Source organism: Dermacentor variabilis, chromosome 1, assembly GCF_050947875.1.
Source record: "Dermacentor variabilis isolate Ectoservices chromosome 1, ASM5094787v1, whole genome shotgun sequence".
NCBI lineage: Eukaryota > Metazoa > Arthropoda > Arachnida > Ixodida > Ixodidae > Dermacentor > Dermacentor variabilis.
The window spans coordinates 4,387,898-4,408,063 of NC_134568.1; the positions used below are offsets into that span (position 1 = coordinate 4,387,898).

At 45.9% G+C, this 20,166-nt stretch overlaps 2 protein-coding genes and 8 non-coding genes across 10 annotated transcripts in view; 9 read left to right on the top strand and 1 right to left on the bottom strand.

Annotated features, from left to right (window-relative positions):
- The window catches only part of LOC142575171 (lysyl oxidase homolog 3-like), a 208,047-nt gene that overhangs the window by 36,927 nt on the left and 150,954 nt on the right, over positions 1 to 20,166 (bottom strand). The gene's annotated exons all lie outside the window — the stretch shown is intronic.
- TRNAN-GUU (transfer RNA asparagine (anticodon GUU)) lies at positions 660 to 735 on the top strand. Its single transcript has one exon. It is a non-coding gene; the product is annotated as a tRNA-Asn (tRNA).
- On the top strand, positions 4,265 to 4,338 carry TRNAN-GUU (transfer RNA asparagine (anticodon GUU)). Its single transcript has one exon. It is a non-coding gene; the product is annotated as a tRNA-Asn (tRNA).
- TRNAN-GUU (transfer RNA asparagine (anticodon GUU)) lies at positions 10,693 to 10,766 on the top strand. The gene has a single exon. It is a non-coding gene; the product is annotated as a tRNA-Asn (tRNA).
- TRNAN-GUU (transfer RNA asparagine (anticodon GUU)) lies at positions 10,843 to 10,916 on the top strand. Its single transcript has one exon. It is a non-coding gene; the product is annotated as a tRNA-Asn (tRNA).
- On the top strand, positions 10,993 to 11,066 carry TRNAN-GUU (transfer RNA asparagine (anticodon GUU)). Its single transcript has one exon. It is a non-coding gene; the product is annotated as a tRNA-Asn (tRNA).
- On the top strand, positions 11,143 to 11,216 carry TRNAN-GUU (transfer RNA asparagine (anticodon GUU)). The gene has a single exon. It is a non-coding gene; the product is annotated as a tRNA-Asn (tRNA).
- On the top strand, positions 11,454 to 12,896 carry LOC142569859 (uncharacterized). Its single transcript, XM_075678631.1, has one exon. The coding sequence runs from the start codon at positions 11,542 to 11,544 to the stop codon at positions 12,511 to 12,513; it is 972 nt and encodes a 323-aa protein (XP_075534746.1). The 5' UTR covers positions 11,454 to 11,541; the 3' UTR covers positions 12,514 to 12,896.
- TRNAN-GUU (transfer RNA asparagine (anticodon GUU)) lies at positions 16,167 to 16,240 on the top strand. Its single transcript has one exon. It is a non-coding gene; the product is annotated as a tRNA-Asn (tRNA).
- TRNAN-GUU (transfer RNA asparagine (anticodon GUU)) lies at positions 16,313 to 16,386 on the top strand. The gene has a single exon. It is a non-coding gene; the product is annotated as a tRNA-Asn (tRNA).

Here is a 20,166-nt window from a genome sequence, read left to right on the forward strand (position 1 = left end):
CGGTGGAGGCCCAAGCAGCGATGTTTTAAACAGAGTAAAGAAAATGAAGGTACCGCCAGGAAACAAAACCTTATTTTTCAAATTACACACGGGAACGTTACCAGTTTAAGAAGTTTTTGGAGAGAAAAGGAGTATATTTACCGTGGGGAACACACTGTTTAATTTGCAAGCAGCCAGAGACAATAGATCATGTTTTTTTTTTAAACTGTTGGGAAGGCGTGTTCTTCTGGGATGTATTGCAGAGGACACTAAAGAAAGAATTTCCACAGGACCCGTATGGCATCCGTTACTTAACCATAGATAATGAGGATGGGGTGCTTTTTGATTTAATTATGCTCTTGGGCCTCCATTGTATTTGGCGCGCGAGAATGGCAGGCTACCATGTCGATAAAGAAGCGCAGCCTGCACGTATCCATTTCAGGGAAAACATGCAGTGGTTTGTCGCTATCCATAAAGCGGCAGAGGAACCACCCGAGTGGCTCCCAAGAGTGGAACCGTTGGTAGCATTGCGCGAATTTTGATTAGACTGAGCCAGCACAATGCTGGTTGAATATGTGCACATACGTACAGAAAATGTATATTCTACTTTTGTATTCCCTTTGGTGAGCCTTGCCTCTTGCGAAACTATGTACTACAGCCAGGCAATAAAGAAAAACAAAGCCTCCGTGGCGCAATCGGCTAGCGCGTTCGGCTGTTGACCGAAAGGTTGGAGGTTCAAGGCCTCCTGGGGCGGCGGTCTCTTGTTTTTTTTTTTTTCAGATGCGTTGCGTGAAAGTCACGAGCACATGAGGTAAACTGCAGCACATGGCTAGCCTTTGTGGCGCGATTCCACTTCCGGCCACCGCAGTGAACGGTCGCGGAATGTTTTGCTCCGAAGGGGCGGTTACAGCGGCCCAGCAGGGCCGCGGTCTCAGGTTGAACGACACACCGAAGGATGACTACCAGGTTATTTTGCCACAACTACCTACAGTATCGACAGTTACAACGACCGTTTTTTTTTTTTGCACGGAGACCTGAAGGCGAGGCCCTACCGTGTCGAGCATTTCCGTGAGGCACTTGACTATCTGCAGCTGTGTGCAGCTTGTGCAGCTACACAATGGATCACAATGGAGGATGATGTGTGTATGCGCCAAATGATATCAATGAAAGATGTCGTTTTTTCTCAAATCTAGAAGAGTACCTTCGTTGTGACAAGTACATCACCTTTCTTGGTGACTTTAATTGTGTGTGTCATGCAGAAGATCGTGCTAAACGTAAATTTCCGCAGGACACGAGTGCAGTGATATTGAACACCTTAGTAAATGACTACAACCTAGAAGACGTTGGTCGCCTTTTGGCCAGTACTTTGCAGCCGCAATTTACACACTATCAACGAGATAGCCAGGCACGACTTGACAGAGCTTACATCTCGTTAGATCTTGTGCCTCTATGCGATAACTATGTCGTGAAGCCGGTGTCCTTTAGCGATCACAGTATAGTGTGTTTGCACTCGGTGCCAAGCCAAAAAAGCCGCGGTTCGATTGGGCACTTTGGAAATTTAACGAAAAGCACCTAAGTGATGGCAAATTTATAAACGATCTAAAGCACGAAATTAAAAACAGGTTGAGTAATGAGAGTGTACCTTGGGCAGAAGTATGGGAAGACTTTAAGGTTCGCGTGAAACAAGTTGCAATTGAAGTAGGAGCTGTTAGAAGACACAATGAAAAAATGAAAGAAAATGAGCTCCAGAAGGAACTAAATTTTCTGATTTTCATGAACAGTGCGGAACCTGGAAAATTTAGTGATGAAATCAGAACAGTTAAAAGCGCGATGGAAGCTATTGACACGGAAAAATATAGAGCAGCAGTGATTCGGGCACGGACGGAAAGACTGTGGGTTGATGGAACGCCGAACAAACGCGCCATTGCCGATGAAAAGAGGTACGCAAGGAAAAATGAAATAAGACAGATCAATTATCGGGATGAGGTTACTTCCGACTCGAATATGATTGAACAGGCGTTTACCGAACACTACCGCAAGTTGTTCGGCATCCCAATCCACGTGGGAGCTGAATTTGAAGCAAGTTTCGTGAATTTTATGCCGCGCGTTGATGACGACGTAAAAGCCAGTCTCGAGGAACCGATAAGCGTCCGAGAAATAGAACACGCGATCGAAGAACTTCCTGCAGGCAAATCACCGGGTCCCGATGGCTTAGGAGCCGCCTTTTATAAGGCATTTGCGACTGGGCTTGCTCAAGTGTTGGAGCATGTATACTCTGAGGCACATAAATATAAGCGACTGCCACCTTCTTTCAGAAGTGCACATATGGTTTTAATACCGAAAACAGATGACCACAAGGCGTTTTTATCGGTTGGGGCATACAGGCCAATTAGCCTTACAAATACCGATTATAAAATACTCATGAAGGTATTGGCAAAGAGACTTCGAACAGTCATTACAAATCTTGTCGGTCCGCATCAAACTTGCGGCATAAAAGGCCGCACTATTACTACAAACAGCCACGTAGCGCGAAGCGTTCTAGAGTGTTGCGACGTTTTCGCTAGACGCGTTGCTTTGTTGCAACTCGACCTGGCGAAAGCCTTCGACCGTGTGTCCCACGATGCTCTTCTTCTTGTTTTGGAATATGTTAACGTAGGGAAAGTAATCTTAGATGGCGTCAAAATGGCCTACGACCAATGCACGACACAGATTATAATTATAAGTCCCTCAGCGAGAAGCTGTCACTAAGATCTTCCCTTAGACAAGGGTGTCCACTAAGTCCATTGCTTTTTGCATTGTACCTCGAGCCTTTCTGTCTAGCAGTGATACGCAATGACAACGTCCGAGGATTTCGGCTACAGCTTTCTGAAGTCAAGGTACTGGCATACGCTGATGACATCGCAGTCTTCTGCGAGGATCGTGATAGCGTTCTTGAAGCTGTACGTCTTGTAAAGAAGTACTGTGAACAATCTGGAGCCGAGATCAATTGGCAAAAGAGCATCGGTATATGGCACAGTCACTAGGGACATTACACCAGCTCAGTTTGCAAACATCCGGTGGTCAACAACGCCAACTAAGTACTTGAGTGTGCCGCTCGAGCACTATAATAACATCGCACAGTACTGGTCCGATGAAGTTGATAGAATGAGTGAAAAATCAAAGGGTTGGCTTGGCCGAGATTTGTCAATGTTTGGACGCGCTTCTGTGTGCAATCTCTTTTTAGTAGCGAAAGTGTGGTATATTATGCAAGTGTTATCAATGTGTCGTTCAAGTGCGCAAAAAATGCATCGTGTTTTTGCCGTATTCATATGGGCTTCTAGTTGGGAGAGGATCAGCAGAACCAATTTGTTTCGTTCAGCTCGAAGTGGTGGGCTAGGCCTGTCGCATTTGTTTATCAGACAAATTGTGTCGCGTTTTCTTTTTTTTTCGGGATCAGAGAAATGATTTTCTACGCACAGTAATTCAAGTCCGTTTGGGAAAAGCACTGCCGCAATATGTTGTAACGACCAGTGATGTGAAGGGAGGGAGTATTAGGTGATATCTGCGCGAAGTGGCTGATTCACTTCGTATGTTGCGTGTGCGGTTTTCCATGGAATATCTGTGCTCTGTGACAAGAAAAACACTGTATAAAGACTTAGTTGACACAATGTTGCCAATACCATTGTACAGGTCTGTAAACTGGGGAGGCCAAGGATATGATGTACTGAAACGGGTGAAAAAAATGCCAGTTAGACCCTCTCAAAAAACGTTTTTCTTTAAGCTACACACAAACACGCTACCCGTAAAAACATGGTTAGACGATAATGGAATATATGTGCCATGGACAGTAAACTGCTTACTTTGTAAAAAGCTAGAGACCATTGAACACGTTTTCATCGATTGCTGGGATCCAATATTTCATTGGGGTGTCTTACAACGTACACTTAAAAAAGAACTACCGATTACACCTCTTGGTATTCGATATTTGCCAACCGATAACGAAGGAGGAGTTCCGTACGATATGTTTATGCTCCTTGGCCTCCACAGTTTGTGGAAAACGAGAATGGCAGTGCGACACTCGGATGTCGATACCCGTCCGGCGAGAATAAACTTCATCGAAAGTGTCGCGTATATTCGGGAAATATATCGTGCCCAGAGTGAGCCTCCCGAGTGGGTGGCTATTCTTGATGAACTGATCAAGCTGAAGCGATTTTAATATATAATGTTAGCCAAAGTGTGGTTGACATGCTTTAGCATTTGAATGTGTTCTTGGTTTGTGCTGCAAACAGGCAATAAAGAAAAAAAAGCCTCCGTGGTGCAATCGGCTAGCGCGTTCGGCTGTTAACCGAAAGGTTGGAGGTTCAAGCTCTCCCGGGGGCGGTGGTCTCTTTTTTTTTTTTTTTCAGATGCGTTGCGTGAAAGCCACGAGCACATGAGGTAAACTATGTACTACAAGTGTTATGCATGGCAAGGATTTCGATGCAGAAACTTCACAGAGTGTTTGCGGTATATATATGGGGATCCACTTGGGAGAGAACTAGCCGTTGTAACTTGTTTCATTCGGTGAAGAATGGAGGACTAGTATTAACACATTTGTTTTTGAAACAGATTGTTAGTAGGTTCTTTTTCTTAAGGGACCAAAGTTATATATTTCTGCGTACTGTTATTCAGGTGAGATTGAGTTCTTCCTTGCCTGAGTGGGTTGTCTCATCAGCAAATGAACGTACTCGAACACCAATTGGCTTTCTGAGGGAAGTTGTTATGTCCTTTTCTTTACTGAAAGCGCATTTTTCGAATGAATTTTTGACTTCAGTGACGCGTAAGAAACATTATAGTGATCTGGTTGATGTTTTCTTGCCGCATCCTGTTTACCGTATGATGTATAAATTAGGACCTGAACGCAATGTGCTGAAACGCGTTGGAAAAATGCCGGTTAGATCTTCAGCGAAAACCTTCTTTTTTCAATTGCATTCGGGCACTCTCCTTGTGAAGCCATGACTGCAAAGCAAGGGCTTCTTTGTTCCATGGTCTGTTAACTGCATCATATGTAAGAAACCTGAAACTATTGAGCACATCTTTTTGGATTGTCATGACTCAGTTTTCTTGTGGGATGTTCTAAAACGAACTCTGAATAAAGAACTGCCGTTAAGTCCTTTCGGTATTCGGTTCTTACCGTGTGCAGACACAGGGGGAGTGCCGGCTGACTTCGTAATGTTTTTTTGTATGAGCAGCGTGTGGAAAACGCGCATGGATAACAGGAATGCCCGCGTAGATGAAAGGTCTGCGAGGGAACACCTAAGTGAAAGTCTTAGGTACACACGTGATGCCCTCAAGCACATGATTGAACCGCCAGAGTGGTTTGAAGAGCTTGACACTTTGGCGTCTGTGATATCCTCTTTGAGTGCCTTTTAAATGTGTACAGTCTCTCGAAGTGATGTAATATTATTTTTCTGCACCAAATGACCTACTTTGTACGCGTTTGAGTGGTGTTGAAATCAAGGTAATAAAGAAAAAAAAAGCCTCCGTGGCCCAATCGGCTAGCGCGTTCGGCTGTTAACCGAAAGGTTGGAGGTTTTTTTTTTTTTTTTTTTAAGCACTATATACACTTTTTTTTTTCTTTATTGCCAGTCCTCGACATAACACAACACAATTCCTAAATGATATAAACAAAGACCAAAGAAGCAAAAAGGGTTGAATACACAAACGGAACAAGGAACAGTAATATTTACATTCGCTGCCGTCCGCTACTGTGGCACGACGTTGTCGGATTAAAATTCCTTTAGTGCTGTAAGGGGTTCAACCCTCGACAGCCACTCAGGAACAGGCTGTTGCATCTTGATCACTTCCACATACCGTTGCATGGATTCACAAAAGTACAGACGCGCCGGTCGGGCATCCGTGTCACAATGGTAACCCGCCATTCTTGCGCGCCATAAACTGTGGAGGCCCGTAAGCATGATCAGGTCGTACGGGAAACCTTCGTCGTCATATACTGGCAGAAACCTGATTCCGTGGGGATCTATAGGTAGCTCCTTTTTTAGAGTCCTTTGTAGCACGTCCCAGAAAAAGACCCCTTCCCAACAGTGGATGAAGACGTGATCTATGCTTTCTGTTTTTTTACATATAAGGCAGTGGGTTCCCCATGGCATGTAGAACCCACGTTGTTCAAGGAAGATTTTAACAGGTACAGTACCAGTGTGTAATTTAAAAAAGAACGATTTAGTGGCTGGTTGAACTGGCATCTTCTTCACCCTTTTCAATACATCTAGGCCTGGGCCTCCACTGTACGGGGCTCTGTACATAGGTACCAGCAAAACACTGTCACATAAATCACGATATAACTTTTTCCGTTTTACACTCCACAAATATGTACTTGAAAAACGAACACGCAAAAAGGAAACACTCTGAACTATTTCCCGAAAGAAACCACGGACTGGTCCTGGCATTATTTCCGTACCTACAACGAATTCGGGAAGTGATCTTGACAGCCTCATTTGGATCACCGTGCGCAGAAATGGGTCGTTTGTATCTCGAAAGAAGGAGAATCTATTCACCAGTTGACGCAAGAAGAGGTGCGCCAACCCCAGACCACCATCCTTCACGCGCCGGAAGAGATTATCTCGGCTACATCGCTCCCAGCTTGATGCCCACACGAATACAGCGAACACGCGGTGCAGTTTCTGCACATTAATACGAGAGCACTGTAGTACCTGCATTACGTACCAGATCTTTGTCACGAGAAACATGTTGCACGCTGTAGCTCTCGCGAATATTGACAAGTAACAGGCGTTCCATCGGTCGGCTTTTTCTTTTAGTTGTTTTGTCCGCTCCTTCCAGTACTCGCTACTGTCCTTGTAGGCATCAAGGGGTGCTCCAAGGTACTTAACTGGCGTCGTCACCCAGTTTACGTTCGAAAAGTGGTCTGGTGTAGACGCCCATCTTCCATGCCAAAACCCCAAACATTTCTGCCAGTTAACGTAGCTGTTAGTGACGTTACCAAACTTTTTGACGATATTAACAGTATTCAATACACTTTGTTTGTCCTTACAGCACACAGCCACATCGTCAGCGTATGCCAGTAGCTTCACTTCTGCTGATTGAAGACTAAACCCCTTAATACATTCATCTTCAATGATGGCCAGACATAGCGTTTCTATGTAGACACAAAACAGGAGTGGACTGAGTGGACAACCCTGGCGAACGGAGCGCTTCACGTTAATGGGGGCCCCCAACATCTGATTAATTATAAGTCTGGTATAGCAGCTCCGGTACGCCATGGTCACCCCTTCAGTGATTATGTGGCCAAAATTAACGTGTTCAAGGATGGTAAGCAATATGTCGTGAGAAACACAATCAAACGCCTTCTCCAAGTCTAGCTGGAGGATGGCTACTGCATCGCACATGGCGTCACAACACTCCAGCACACACTTCATTTTATGGATGTTAGTGAAAATGGTTCTTCCACGAATACCACACGTCTGGTGTGGGCCGACTACTTCCTGAATAACTGACTGGACACGTCGTGCCAACACCTTCATCAATATTTTGTAGTCACAGTTAGTAAGCGCTATGGGTCTGTAGGAGGAAAGTTGCTTGAGCTTTTCGGTCTCTTCTGTTTTCGGTATTAGTACTGTATGGGACTGGCCAAAGGATGGTGGAAGTATTTTCAGTTCATATGCTTCATTGAAAACTGCTGTTAAGATAGGAGCTAGGTGGCTTTTGAACGATTTGTACCATGCGGCACAAAGACCGTCTGGACCTGGCGACTTCCCAGGATTCAGGTCTTCGATGGCTTTCATCACTTCATGTTCTGTTAATGGTCGTTCTAAGGTTTCTTTAACCTCACTCGACAGCTGTGGGATTCGTTGCAAAAATAATTTCTTGAAATCGTGCATGTTGACAGGCCTGAATGTAAAAAGTTCTTTGTAATGCTCAAAGAAAGCACGCCCTATATTATTGTTATCCGTTAATACCACCCCTTCATATTCGATAGCCTCAATCTGCTTACGTCTCGAGTGCTTTTTTTCTAACCCCAGTGCTCTTTTCGTTGGCGTTTCCCCGCATGATAGCCTTTCTGCTCTGGCGCGCACTAGCGCACCTCGGAAGCGATCTTCGTCGAATACCTCGAGCTTCTTCTTAACGGCGCGCATATCTTGTTGATAGGCGCCAGGTTGCATGCATTCAAGCTTCGCAAATTTTTCTAGCAATGTTGTTAAATCCTTTTCTCTGGCCTTTTGTTCATATCGCAGTACGCTACTTCTTTCGATTGCCTTCAATTTAATGCTTTGCTTCAGCAACTCCCATTCCTCACCAAATTTCGTAGAACTGTCTGTTCCAAAAGAATTCAGAGCAGCCACTACATTTTCGTTAAAAGTTTCATCCCGTAACAGCTCTGCATTCAATTTCCACAGTTCCCAGACGAACTTGTTTCGTTCTTTCTTCCTGCCCACCGTGCATTTTACCAGGCAGTGGTCAGAATATGATATGGCCGTAACTGTGTAGCACTGGCATTTTTCAACTAAATCATATGAAAGATAGATACGGTCTAAGCGTGCGTGACTTGTGCCCTGAAAGTGAGTGTAGCTTACGTCTCCGTGACCGCGAAAACATTCTGCGATATCTTCTAATTCGAATTCGTGTGTGATCTGCGCCAGGATATCACTACTTTTGTCACAAACCACGCGACGCGTAGACCTATCCTCAGCTTTCAATACGCAGTTGAAGTCGCCTACACAGGCTATCATTTTTTGCACATGTAAATGATGCTTTAAACTCAAAAAGAAATTTGCCCTCTCTTGCACAGTATTAGGCGCATAAATGCAAAACACGCGCCATTGGACATTACAATAGCTGAAGTCACAAAAGACAAGTCGACCAGAAGTACAGGAGAAGTAACCATCTATAACAAGACCAGGGAGCTTCCTCACGAACAGCACACACCCTGCCGAAGTCCCTAAGGCGTGGCTCACTACCGTATAGTAGTTATACGTGAACCTTTGCACCATGCTCCCGGTCTCCTCCTCGCCGTCTACCTTGGTTTCTTGCACGGCTAAAACGTCGAGGTCGTGGTCCACTAGTAGTCTGTAAACCTGACTCTGTTTCCTTTTGGCGGCCAGACCTCGAACGTTTAGCGTGCCGAGGCTAAGCGACGGGTTGGTAGCCATTATTGGTGAAAACCGGAGGGGAGAAGGCCCGGAGCATGGTGCTCACCTTAACGTCTAGCTGACCGCTAGACGCCTCCGTGGCCATCCGGCGGCCGTCGCCCGGGTTCCTCTTTGGTCGGCTTCGGGGTAAGCCTACGGTCAGTCTCCAGGTTCGGCTTAGGCTTGAGGGTGGAGCGCCTTCCAGGTAGCGTCTTAGCGGGTGGTGCCTCGGAGTCACCGCCAGCCTTTCCGTCGACTTTCTCCTCGTGCTGCAGGGATCTCTTGACCGGTGCCGAGACGGATTCGACGCGGGCGCTAGCAGGGGTCGCATTGTCGTCCGCCTCTGCCTGCGTTGCATCCGTAGCTGGCTGGTGGCTCTCATTTTCATGCGGGGCCGTCTTCACGCTCTCGACTGTAGCTGCTGGTTCTTTGGGGGGAGGGATATTCCTTCCTCCTTCGGCTTGCTTGGTCGTCACGCCGGTTTCTGCCGCCACTTTGCCGTTTCCAGCTCCCGTGGCCGCTTCCTCCGCCTCGGTCACGTCCATTACATGGTCTAACGTCGACGGCTCGCTCTCCGCCGAACCCGCGGCTACTGCGTATGAACGCACACAGTCCGCGTCGTTGTGTCCAAAACGCCTGCACCGCGAGCAACGGGGAACCTTGCATTCACGACGAACGTGGCCAGAGCCCCGGCAGCGCAGGCACTGCATGGGACGTCCTGGGGCTACCACCAGCGCAAGCTCGCCGGCGACGCGGATCTGGTGGGGCAGGTCGTCGACTTTCATTCCTGCCTTCAGCTGCAGCAGCACTGCTCGGGTCGTCGAGCCCTTGTCGGAAACGCCATCCACTCGCCAGCGCTCCCGGGTCACTTCCGTCACCTTGCCGAAGGAGGCCAGCGCGGTCTTGACGTCTTCGTCGTCCACCCCATGCAGAAGCCAGTGGATACGAAGCTTCACCTGTTGTTCCTTGGGGTCGATGACCAGGCAGCGACGCCCCTTCACCTGCAGCTCCTTCAGGGCCGCCACCTTTTCGGCAGCCTCGGCTGTCTTCATCGTCACCGCCCATACATGGTTGATTTGGTATGCTCCAAGGGCGACGACGCCAGAGAGCATACCAACAGCTTGAAGCGCGTCTCGAAAATCTTCTACACGAAACGGGCGAACACGAGCGTCGCCGTGCAAAAAAACTGTGTTCAAAACAATACGTCCTGTAGGTAGGCGAGGCAAAATTATCTGGTAATCTTTATCTTCTTCTGTCGAAAGCCTGTTGCCGCGGCTAACAGCCGCATATGCCGCTCCATTGCAGCCCATGATCCCGCGATCCGTTCAGCTCGGGAGCCGGAAGCAGAATGAAGGTTGGAGGTTCAAGCCCTCCCAGGGGCGGTGGTATCTTGTTATTTCAGATGCGTTGCGTGAAAGTCACGAGCACATGAGGTAAACTGCAGCACATGGCTAGCCTCCGTGGCGCAATCGGCTGTTAACCGAAAGGTTGGAGGTTCAAGCCCTCCTGGGGGCGGTGGTCGCTTGTTTTTTTTTTCAGATGCGTTGCGTGAAAGTCACGAGCACATGAGGTAAACTGCAGCACATGGCTAGCCTCCGTGGCGCAATCGGCTAGCGCGTTCGGCTGTTAACCGAATGGTTGGAGATTCAAGCCCTCCCGGGGGCGGTGGTCTCTTGCTTTTTTTATCAGATGCGTTGCGCGAAAATCACGAGCACATGAGGTAAACTGCCGCACATGGCTAGCCTCCGTGGCGCAATCGGCTAGCGCGTTCGGCTGTTAACCGAAAGGTTGGAGGTTCAAGCCCTCCCGGGGGCGGTGGTCTCTTCTTTTTTTTTTCAGATGTGTTGCGCGAAAGTCACGAGCACATGAGGTAAACTGCAGCACATGGCTAGCCTCCGTGGCGCAATCGGCTAGCGCGTTCGGCTGTTAACCGAAAGGTTGGAGGTTCAAGCCCTCCCGGGGGCGGTGGTCTCTTCTTTTTTTTTTTAGATGCGTTGCGCGAAAATCACGAGCACATGAGGTAAACTGCCGCACATGGCTAGCCTCCGTGGAGCAATCGGTTAGCGCGTTCGGCTGTTAACCGGAAGGTTGGAGGTTCAAGCCCTCACGGGGGCGGTGGTCTCTTCTTTTTTTTTTTTCAGATGTGTTGCGCGAAAGTCACGAGCACATGAGATAAACTGCCGCAGTGAACGGACGTGTTATCATGTGCTCCGACGGAGTGGCGTCGGCGGCCGCGAACGGCCGCGGTAACAGGAATGCTGTTTTTGAAGACGAGGATTATCAGGTGATTTTGCCGCACTTGCCTACCGGCCGAATCGTCCTTAATACTGTTTTTTTACACGCGGACGTCCGTGGAAGACCGTACAAGGTTGAGGATTTCCGTGACGCTCTGGTTCGTCTGGAACTGCTCCCCGAAGTAGTTGCTTTGGGAGCGTATCAGATGAATCACGTGTGGGCGGTCATGATGAAGACGACTGAAGCCACAAAGAAACTGCTTGCTATCCGAAGCATCATTGTCAAAGAACGCCGCTGTATTGTCGTTGACCCCACCAATCAAGGCGTGCGCTTGAAGTTACACTGGATGCTGCCAAACGTGTCAGATGAAGACATCAGACAAGCTCTTGCCCCATACGGAACGGTTACGGACGCGGCGAAAGAACGGTGGCGTGTTCAAGGGATTTTGGACAAGGGCTCAACGACGCGGTCGGTGACCCTGCAGCTTAAGGCAGGTACTACAGTCGACGATATTCCGCACCAGCTACGCATAGCAGGGGAGCTCGTCCTTGCCGTCATTCCGGGCCGCGCCCCTCTTTGCCTGCGGTGCCATACAACCGGTCATATTCGCCGGGACTGTCGAGTTCCACGCTGCGAGGTCTGCCGCCGCTTCGGCCATGAACGATCTCAGTGCGTCAAGACATACGCCGTCGTCGCAGGACCAGCGAGAAGAGAAGAAGAGGTATCTGAACACCTCATGGATGAGGCTGAAGTTGAAGATATTTCTCCGGTTAAGAGCGACAAGGTTGGCAACGCGGTCACACAGAAGCAGACTCTCCACCCCAAAAACTTGTGCCCAGACAAGAAAACCAACGACGAGGCTGATACTCCGAAAGAGACTGAAAACGGGGCGCCTGAAAATCAGAGTTTCGCTCCTGAACAGAGTGAAGTCCCCTCGATGTCGTCGCCTGCCACTACGTGTGCGGAGGCGTCTGCTACGACTGACGTCGACATGTCAGCAGCCACTAGCATGCCTACGAAGCGGGCACACGAGGAAACGATCGGCGTAACCGGGACCTCTGGAGCAACGACATGCAGCGGACCACCTACAAAGGCGGCTCAGCTGCGACGTACGCCTTTCAAGCCGAGGCCCAACGTCCAGGTCGAGAGGAGACCCGAGACGGGGCCGCCCCCGTAGCGGCTTCGTTTCGGGTAGTGCAACCTAGACATGGCCACTACGTGTGATACCGCCAGCTTGACTGGCGGAGCCATGTACTGCAGAATGGAGGACACCACTTTATGCATAGTGCATGGGTCGCTCAAGGTAAGCGCTATGCGACCCGATTGTTCTTGCTCATAATGGAGGCCGCAATTAACACCGCGATTCGTATTGCCACGCTAAATGTCCGAGGACTAAGCACGAGGCGGCGGCAATATCAATTGAGTCGTATCTTTCTGGAGAACGATCTCGACATAATCGCAGTTCAGGAAACCAAGATAGCGAGTCAAGAGCAAGCGGATCGCATGGTGCAACAATTCGTTCCCCGTTACAATGTGTGCGTCTGTCATGCGGCCGGCACATCGGGGGGCTGCGCTATTTTTTTGCGCAATAGCCTAAATATAAGTGTAGAAGCAGTCACAGTGTGCGAAACGGGACGCCTGGTTGTTGTCGATTTTACCTTGAATGAAGTTTTTTGGCGAGTTATCTGTATTTACGCCCCTAATAGAGAGGGCGAGAGACAGTCTTTTTTTGAACGAGTTGATGATTATTTAAAGACCGACAAGCTTTTGGTTTTACTTGGCGATTTCAACTGCGTTTGTTTTCCGGAGGATCGCGTTAAAAAACTGCCGCTGAATGATCGTAGTGCACTGCTATTGAACAATCTTGTCAGTGAATACAACCTGGAAGACGTCGGCTATGTGTTGTACGATCACAGTGTTCTGCGTTTTACTCATTTTCAAGGACTTAGCCATGCTCGGCTAGATAGAGCTTATGTGTCATTGGAACTGGTGCCGTTATGCAAAACGTACGAGAACAAGCAAGTCTCTTTTAGTGGCCACAGTTTGGTTGCCTTCACAATAGGAACAAAAGAACGAAAAACAAACTTCTCGTGGGATTTGTGGAAATTTAACGATAAGCTACTCAACGATGACTGTTTCGTAAATGACATTAAAGAAAAACTTGGACGATTGATTGTAGCTGAAGAGAAATATGTAGTCACCATGTGGGAAGATTTTAAAAATGAATTGAAGATGTGTGCTATAGAAAGGGCAACTAAACTGAAACAAGAAGAAAAACGGAAAGAAAAAGCCCTGAGGAGTAAACTCGACTTTCTACTTAATGTAGAAAGCACAGAACCTGGCCAAGTCATGAAGGAAATCAAGAAAGTTAAAAGCCAGTTAGAAATCATCGACACAGAGAAGTACCGTGGTGCCATGATAAGATCCCGTGCAGAAAGATTGTGGCAAGGGGCAATACCTAATAAACGTGCGCTAAGTGACGAGAAAGCTTACGCTCGCCGCAGTGATATAAAACAGATAAGCTACAATGAGGAAGTAACGAGTGACCGCAGGACCATTGAACGCGCCTTTGTTGAACACTATGGAGACTTGTTTGGCGAAAGAAAAACTGATCTGGGTGGCTTCATAAGCCACTTCCTACACTTTATGCCACAATTGGAAGAAAACGTTAAAAAAGGCCTCGAAGCGACTATAACTGTGCGTGAAGTTGAAGCTGCTATAGAAGAACTAGGCTCAGGAAAGGCACCTGGGCCGGACGGATTAAGCGCAGCTTTCTACAAAACATTTAAAGCAGAAATAGCACTAATTATGAAGAAATTTTTAGTGCAGTCCTACAAAAACAACCGAATACCCGCGTCATTCCGAACAGCTCAGATGGTCCTCATACCAAAATCTGACGATCCTGTAAAGCGCTTGTCTGTTGCATCGTACCACCCCATTAGCCTTGCGAACACTGACTATAAAATTTTTATGAAAGTACTGGCGAAAAGGTTACAGAGCGTAATAAAACTTTTAGTTGGCACCCACCAAACGTGTGGGATTAAAGGGCGCACAATAACTACCAATGTACACGTCGCCAGGAGCATTCTAGAATGCGTCGATGCTTTCGAGGGTAAAGTTGCAATGTTGCAGCTAGACCTGGAGAAGGCATTTGACCGTGTGGCTCATGATATTCTCTTCGAGATTTTAGAATACACGAACATAGGATCAGTGATTATAGATGGCTTAAAAATGGTGTACACAGACTGCAGCACACGGCTGATTATTAACAAGAGTCTCACGAGAAGTGTCAATGTCTGCTCATCTCTGAAACAGGGGTGCCCAATTTCGTCATTGCTTTTCGCAATATACCTCGAGCCTTTTTGCTTAGCCATTAAAGAGAACGAGAAAATAAGAGGTATCAAATTACAGCAAAGTGAGGTGAAAGTGCTTTCCTACGCAGACGATCTAGCAGTGTTTTGCGATAACTATGACAGTGTCAGCGAAGTGGTAACTCTGGCGAAAACTTATTGTGAAAAAACAGGTAGTGCCATCAACTGGGATAAGTGCATCGGGTTTTGGCATGGCGCGTGGCAAAGCAAACCACGCAGTTTCGCAAACATACAGTGGGTGACCATGCCTGTGAAATATCTTGGCGTACCGCTTGAACATTACAAAGACAGTAAGCAGTTCTGGGAACAGGAAACACAGACGGCGAAGGAAAAAGCGCTGGCATGGCAAGGGCGCAATCTCTCAATGTTCGCGCGCTCCACTGTGTGCAACATTTTTCTGGTTGCAAAAATATGGTACATACTACAAGCGCTATTCATGTCGCGAGTGAATGTACAGAAACTGCATCGAGTGTTCGCTGTGTTCATTTGGAACTCAACTTGGGAACGCTGCAGCCGCTCTAATCTGTTCAGATCAGTTCGCAGCGGTGGTCTTGGACTGTCACACCTATTTGTGCGCCAGATTGTATCGCGGTTTATGTTCTTGCGGAACCACAGTGATCCATTTTTGCGCACCATGACACAAGTGCGATTAGGTAATCTGTTACCTGACTTCATTGTTTCGTGTTCCAATGTTGAATCCCCTCCAGTGAAAGGTTTCCTTCAGGAAGTAGTGTTATCTTTCCGTATGCTTAGTGTTCGATTCTCGCTAGAATATTTAAGTTCCGTCAAAAGAAAGAAATTGTACCATGATATGATAGACTCATTAATGCCAGTTCCAATGTATAGGTTAGCATACTATGGAGGTTCAGGCGATGATGTCCTCAAAAGGGTCAAAAGAATGCCTGTGAAACCATCGGTAAAATCATTCTTCTTCAAACTCCACACAAATACCTTACCTGTAAAGACTTGGCTGGCCGACAAGGGAATATATGTGCCGTGGACCACCGATTGTATATTGTGTAAAAAACGAGAGACTGTCGATCACGTCTTCATTGACTGTTGGGATCGCTTTTTTCATTGGGACATCTTACAACGAACATTAAAGAAAGCATTACCAATAACCCCACGTGGTATCAGATACTTAGACACAGGCAATAACGATATTCCATATGACCTTATTATGCTGCTGAGCCTCCATAGTATATGGTCCACAAGAATGTCGGTATGTCATGCTGATGTGAATGCCCATTCTGTGCGAGAAAACTTTATTGAAAGTGTCGTCTACATGCGTGAAGTGTACAAAGCCCAGAAAGAACCGCCCGATTGGTTGCCGCTGTTCAATGAGTTGGCTAAATTCAAGCGATTTTAATTTTAGAGAGTCAGCATAAGCTAAGCTGATTCTCTTTTCACAATGTATTCGCATGGCATTTCTGTAACGAGGAAATAAAGGAAAAAAAAAGCCTCCGTGGCGCAATCGGCTAGCGCGTTCGGCTGTTAACCGAAAGGTTGGAGGTTCAAGCCCTTCCGGGGGCGGTGGTCGCTTCTTTTTTCAGATGCGTTGCGCGAAAATCACGAGCACATGAGGTAAACTGCCGCACATGGCTAGCCTCCGTGGCGCAATCGGCTAGCGCGTTCGGCTGTTAACCGAACGGTTGGAGGTTCAAGCCCTCCCGGGTATGGTATGGTATGGTATTCCTTATGCGATGGCGCACACCCACTGTGGGGGATTGGCCAAGATTTGGATGAAATTAGGCTATCTTTATTAAAAAAAAAAACTGAAAATGGTAAAGCTAACTGGAGGAAATGAACAAAAATAAAATGTTTAAGAATTCAAGAAAATCTCTTTGTAGCAATTATAAAATCCTCCACGGTTGAGCAAATATCCCTGTGGCACTGTCCAAGAGAGGAGGCTCCTAGAGAAAGGATATTTATAATTGAAAAGCTCAAACCAAGCTGTGTAAATCTTGATTCTAGATTTTTTCTTAAAGAAGTGAAACGGCGGCAGAATATGAAAAAATGATCTATTGTTTCATCTTCTCCACAGACTGGGCACAGAGGGGAGGGCACCAGACCTGCCCTGTGACGATAGAAGTTTAATTTTGGTATTCGACAACGTAATAGGGTAAAGATGACTTCAGTTTTTCTGGTGTGAAAGGAATTTTTAGGCCAAGGGAATAGCAGGTGTCGATATTCTGAAAAATTTGCTACAGCTGGGTTCAAGAAGTCTTGAGTAATTGTATATCTCCTGAATCTAGTAGTCGTCAGGTAAGCTATTGTAGGAAGTAATGGTAATACAGGGCCACTGAGGGCCGCTCTCGCGAGACTGTCAGCCATTTCATTCATGACTAATCCTTTATGTCCAGGCACCCAAAGCAATCTAATTAAATTTATGTGGGCAGGCACTAGAAAATGAAATGTACGTAAAAGGTTAGTGACACCATTCGCTGTGAGCGAGGAACATAAGGATAAAGAATCTGTTATAATTACTACCGCCGATGTTGACAGATTTAGTTTGCGTAAGGCTAGGACTACAGCCAGAAATTCAGCCAAAAATACGGAATAAAAGTCCGGAATCCTGATTGCAAATGACCAGTTTAGAGAGGGAGAGAAAATGCCAATTCCAGATTTTTCTTCACACTGTGAGGCGTCTGTCGCAATGACCGTACTTATAGCTAAACTCAATAAATGATCCTGTAATAAGCCGTTTAATATATTATAAGGGAGATGTTTTGCATTATTTGGGTAGATGTCATCAAATATAATTTCTAGGTTCTCTCGCACATCACAAATAGGCGGTACCTCCCAGAGACGTACATTTAAGGGATTTATCAATGTTTGTACGAAGACGACCTGTGGTGTATGAAAACGATGCCAGTGTACTCCGAAGAAAAGTGCAGGCTGAGAAATGAATATGTATTTCAATCTTCTAATAGGGGATTCATACAATTTCAAGACTGTTTGCACCGTCAGTAACCGAAATCTACACAATATTGAAGGCAACCTGACTTCTTGGTGTAATATGTTATTGGCAACATATTTCGGTAATCCGCAACACAGTCGTATGGCTTCCCGCTCAAGTAGAACAAGGGGACGTAATTTATAAGCTGGGGCACCAGAAAATAAAACACATCCAAATTCTAAAATGGGCCGCACATACATCTTGTATATCATTAAAAGTGGATCTCTCCGCATTCCGGACCGACTATTGCACAGCTTACGTAGCATACCAACTGCTCGTACTCCTTTTTTAACGATATGGTCAATATGGCCGAGCCAGTTGAGGGAACCGTCATATACTACACCTAAGTATTTCACCGACTCCACTTGAGGTATAGTCTCGAGGCGATAGGATATCGATATATTAACGGGATTGTTAAGAGGGAAAACCAATATCGAGGATTTTCTAACGTTAAGTGAAAGGCGAATTTTGTTTAACCAGGTTTCTATGGCGTTGAGGTAGTTTTGCAGTCGATAATATAGAGAGTGAATATCACTGTCTGATGCGAAGAAAGCAATGTCATCCGCGTATACGTATGTTTGTACATCTTGATGAAGAGGAATGGAACACATCAGAATATTAAATAGTAATGGTGAAGTGACAGCTCCTTGAGGAACACCTCGTGATTGATTATATATACTCGAGGAAACGCCTCTCAGACTGCAGTAAAATGTTCTTCCATTTAAAAATTCACCAATCCAGTTTGAAAAATAATTTGGAATCTCTATATTTCGCAATATATCTAATAAAATTAAGTGTTCTACACTGTCGTAGGCTTTGGAAATGTCTAATGTCACAAGGGCACATATTTTCCTCTGTCGCCGTGCTAATTTTATTCTACTTTCTAGGTCGACGTGAGCATGCCAAATTGAACACGATGGTCGGAATCCAATTTGGCAGGGGCTAAGCAAGTCCTTGTTCTGTATAAATTTAAGCATGCGGGCATATAGAATTCTTTCAATTAATTTAACCAAATTTGAAGTTAGCGCAATTGGCCTAATGTTATCTATTTTATATCCTTCCCCATGATTTTTAAGAATAGGGATGATTTTAGCAATTTTCCACGCAGACGGAATCCATGAGAAGCAAATTGAGTGATTTACAATAGCTAAAAGGTCATCGGGAGCTTCCTTAAATAAAATTCTGAGCATAGTAGATGTTACCCCATCCACACCGGGAGCTGAATCTGGAAGTCGCGCCACGATTTCAGCCAATTCTAACATGGAGATTTCTGTAAAATCATCTGATGCCCTTCGTAAGCGAGAACCACTTGGCAAGACAGAAGAAAATCTAATTTCTAATCCCTTCGCGATTTCTTCTAGTGATTGTTTCATTTCATCGCTACTTAAGATTATAGAGTCAATATTAATTTGACGCGGAAGAATTTTTCTACCGCGGAGAAAACGGAACAATGCACGCTTATTTTTATTGTTAGATAAGAAATCAAAATGCTTACAGTCGAATTCATCTTTGGCTTTAGAAACTGTATGTTTAAAGACAGCTCGAAAAAATTTATAGTCACTCCAATTTTGGGGACTCTGGTTATGCAATAATTTTTTCCAAGCAGCTTTTCTCTTTCTGTAGTCTCGAGTGCATTCTTCATTCCACCAAGGACTGTAAGAATTTCTTTTATTCAATCCAATCTCAAATTGAGCCTTTTTTTGAGAACTTTCCAAAGCGGAACAGATAATCGTGGTTTTTTGTTCTGTAGGCGCATCAGACAGAGATGAAAGAACATTTCGTAAGCATTTTTTAAAAATGTTGTAATTTATGAAGGTTCGAACCTGAACACCTATAAATGTTACCGGACGTGCAACGTCAAATACTATCGGAAGGTGATCACTGCTTGTCGAACAATCAATAGTCGACCAAGAAGTTACGGAGAGACTCGGGCCAGAGAATGTAAGATCTAGTGAAGAGTAAGATCGGCCTCTAACAAACGTAATAGATCCAGAGTTTACACACGTGAGGCGATTGTCCAACGACCAGTTCCACAATCGGGTGCCGCACAAATCTGTTCTTAAACCCCATGAGATATGGTGAGAATTGAAATCACCTGAGATCACAATGTCACGTCCACAAGAGTTAAGAACACTATCCAGTGTGCTAGTGTCCTGTACGCCAGATGGAAAATATGCATTGACTACGGTAAAAGGAGAACATCCCGGGAGAACCAATTTTATAGCTAGGATTTCACACTCTGGAGTAGAAACTTGAAATGAAATTTTAGCCTTATGGCAAATTTTAGATGAGATAAGTGTAAGTAATCCGCCACCTCTTGTAGGACGGTCTAATCGAAATGACCTGTAGAATTTCAGTTGAAAAGATTTCTCAGGTTTTAGCCACGTTTCTTGTAACATAATTAAATCAGGATTTAGTTGAGAAGTTAAACAAGTTAAATCTACTGATGCAGAATATAAAGAGCGGCAGTTCCACTGAAGCACTTTTAGTGATCCTATTT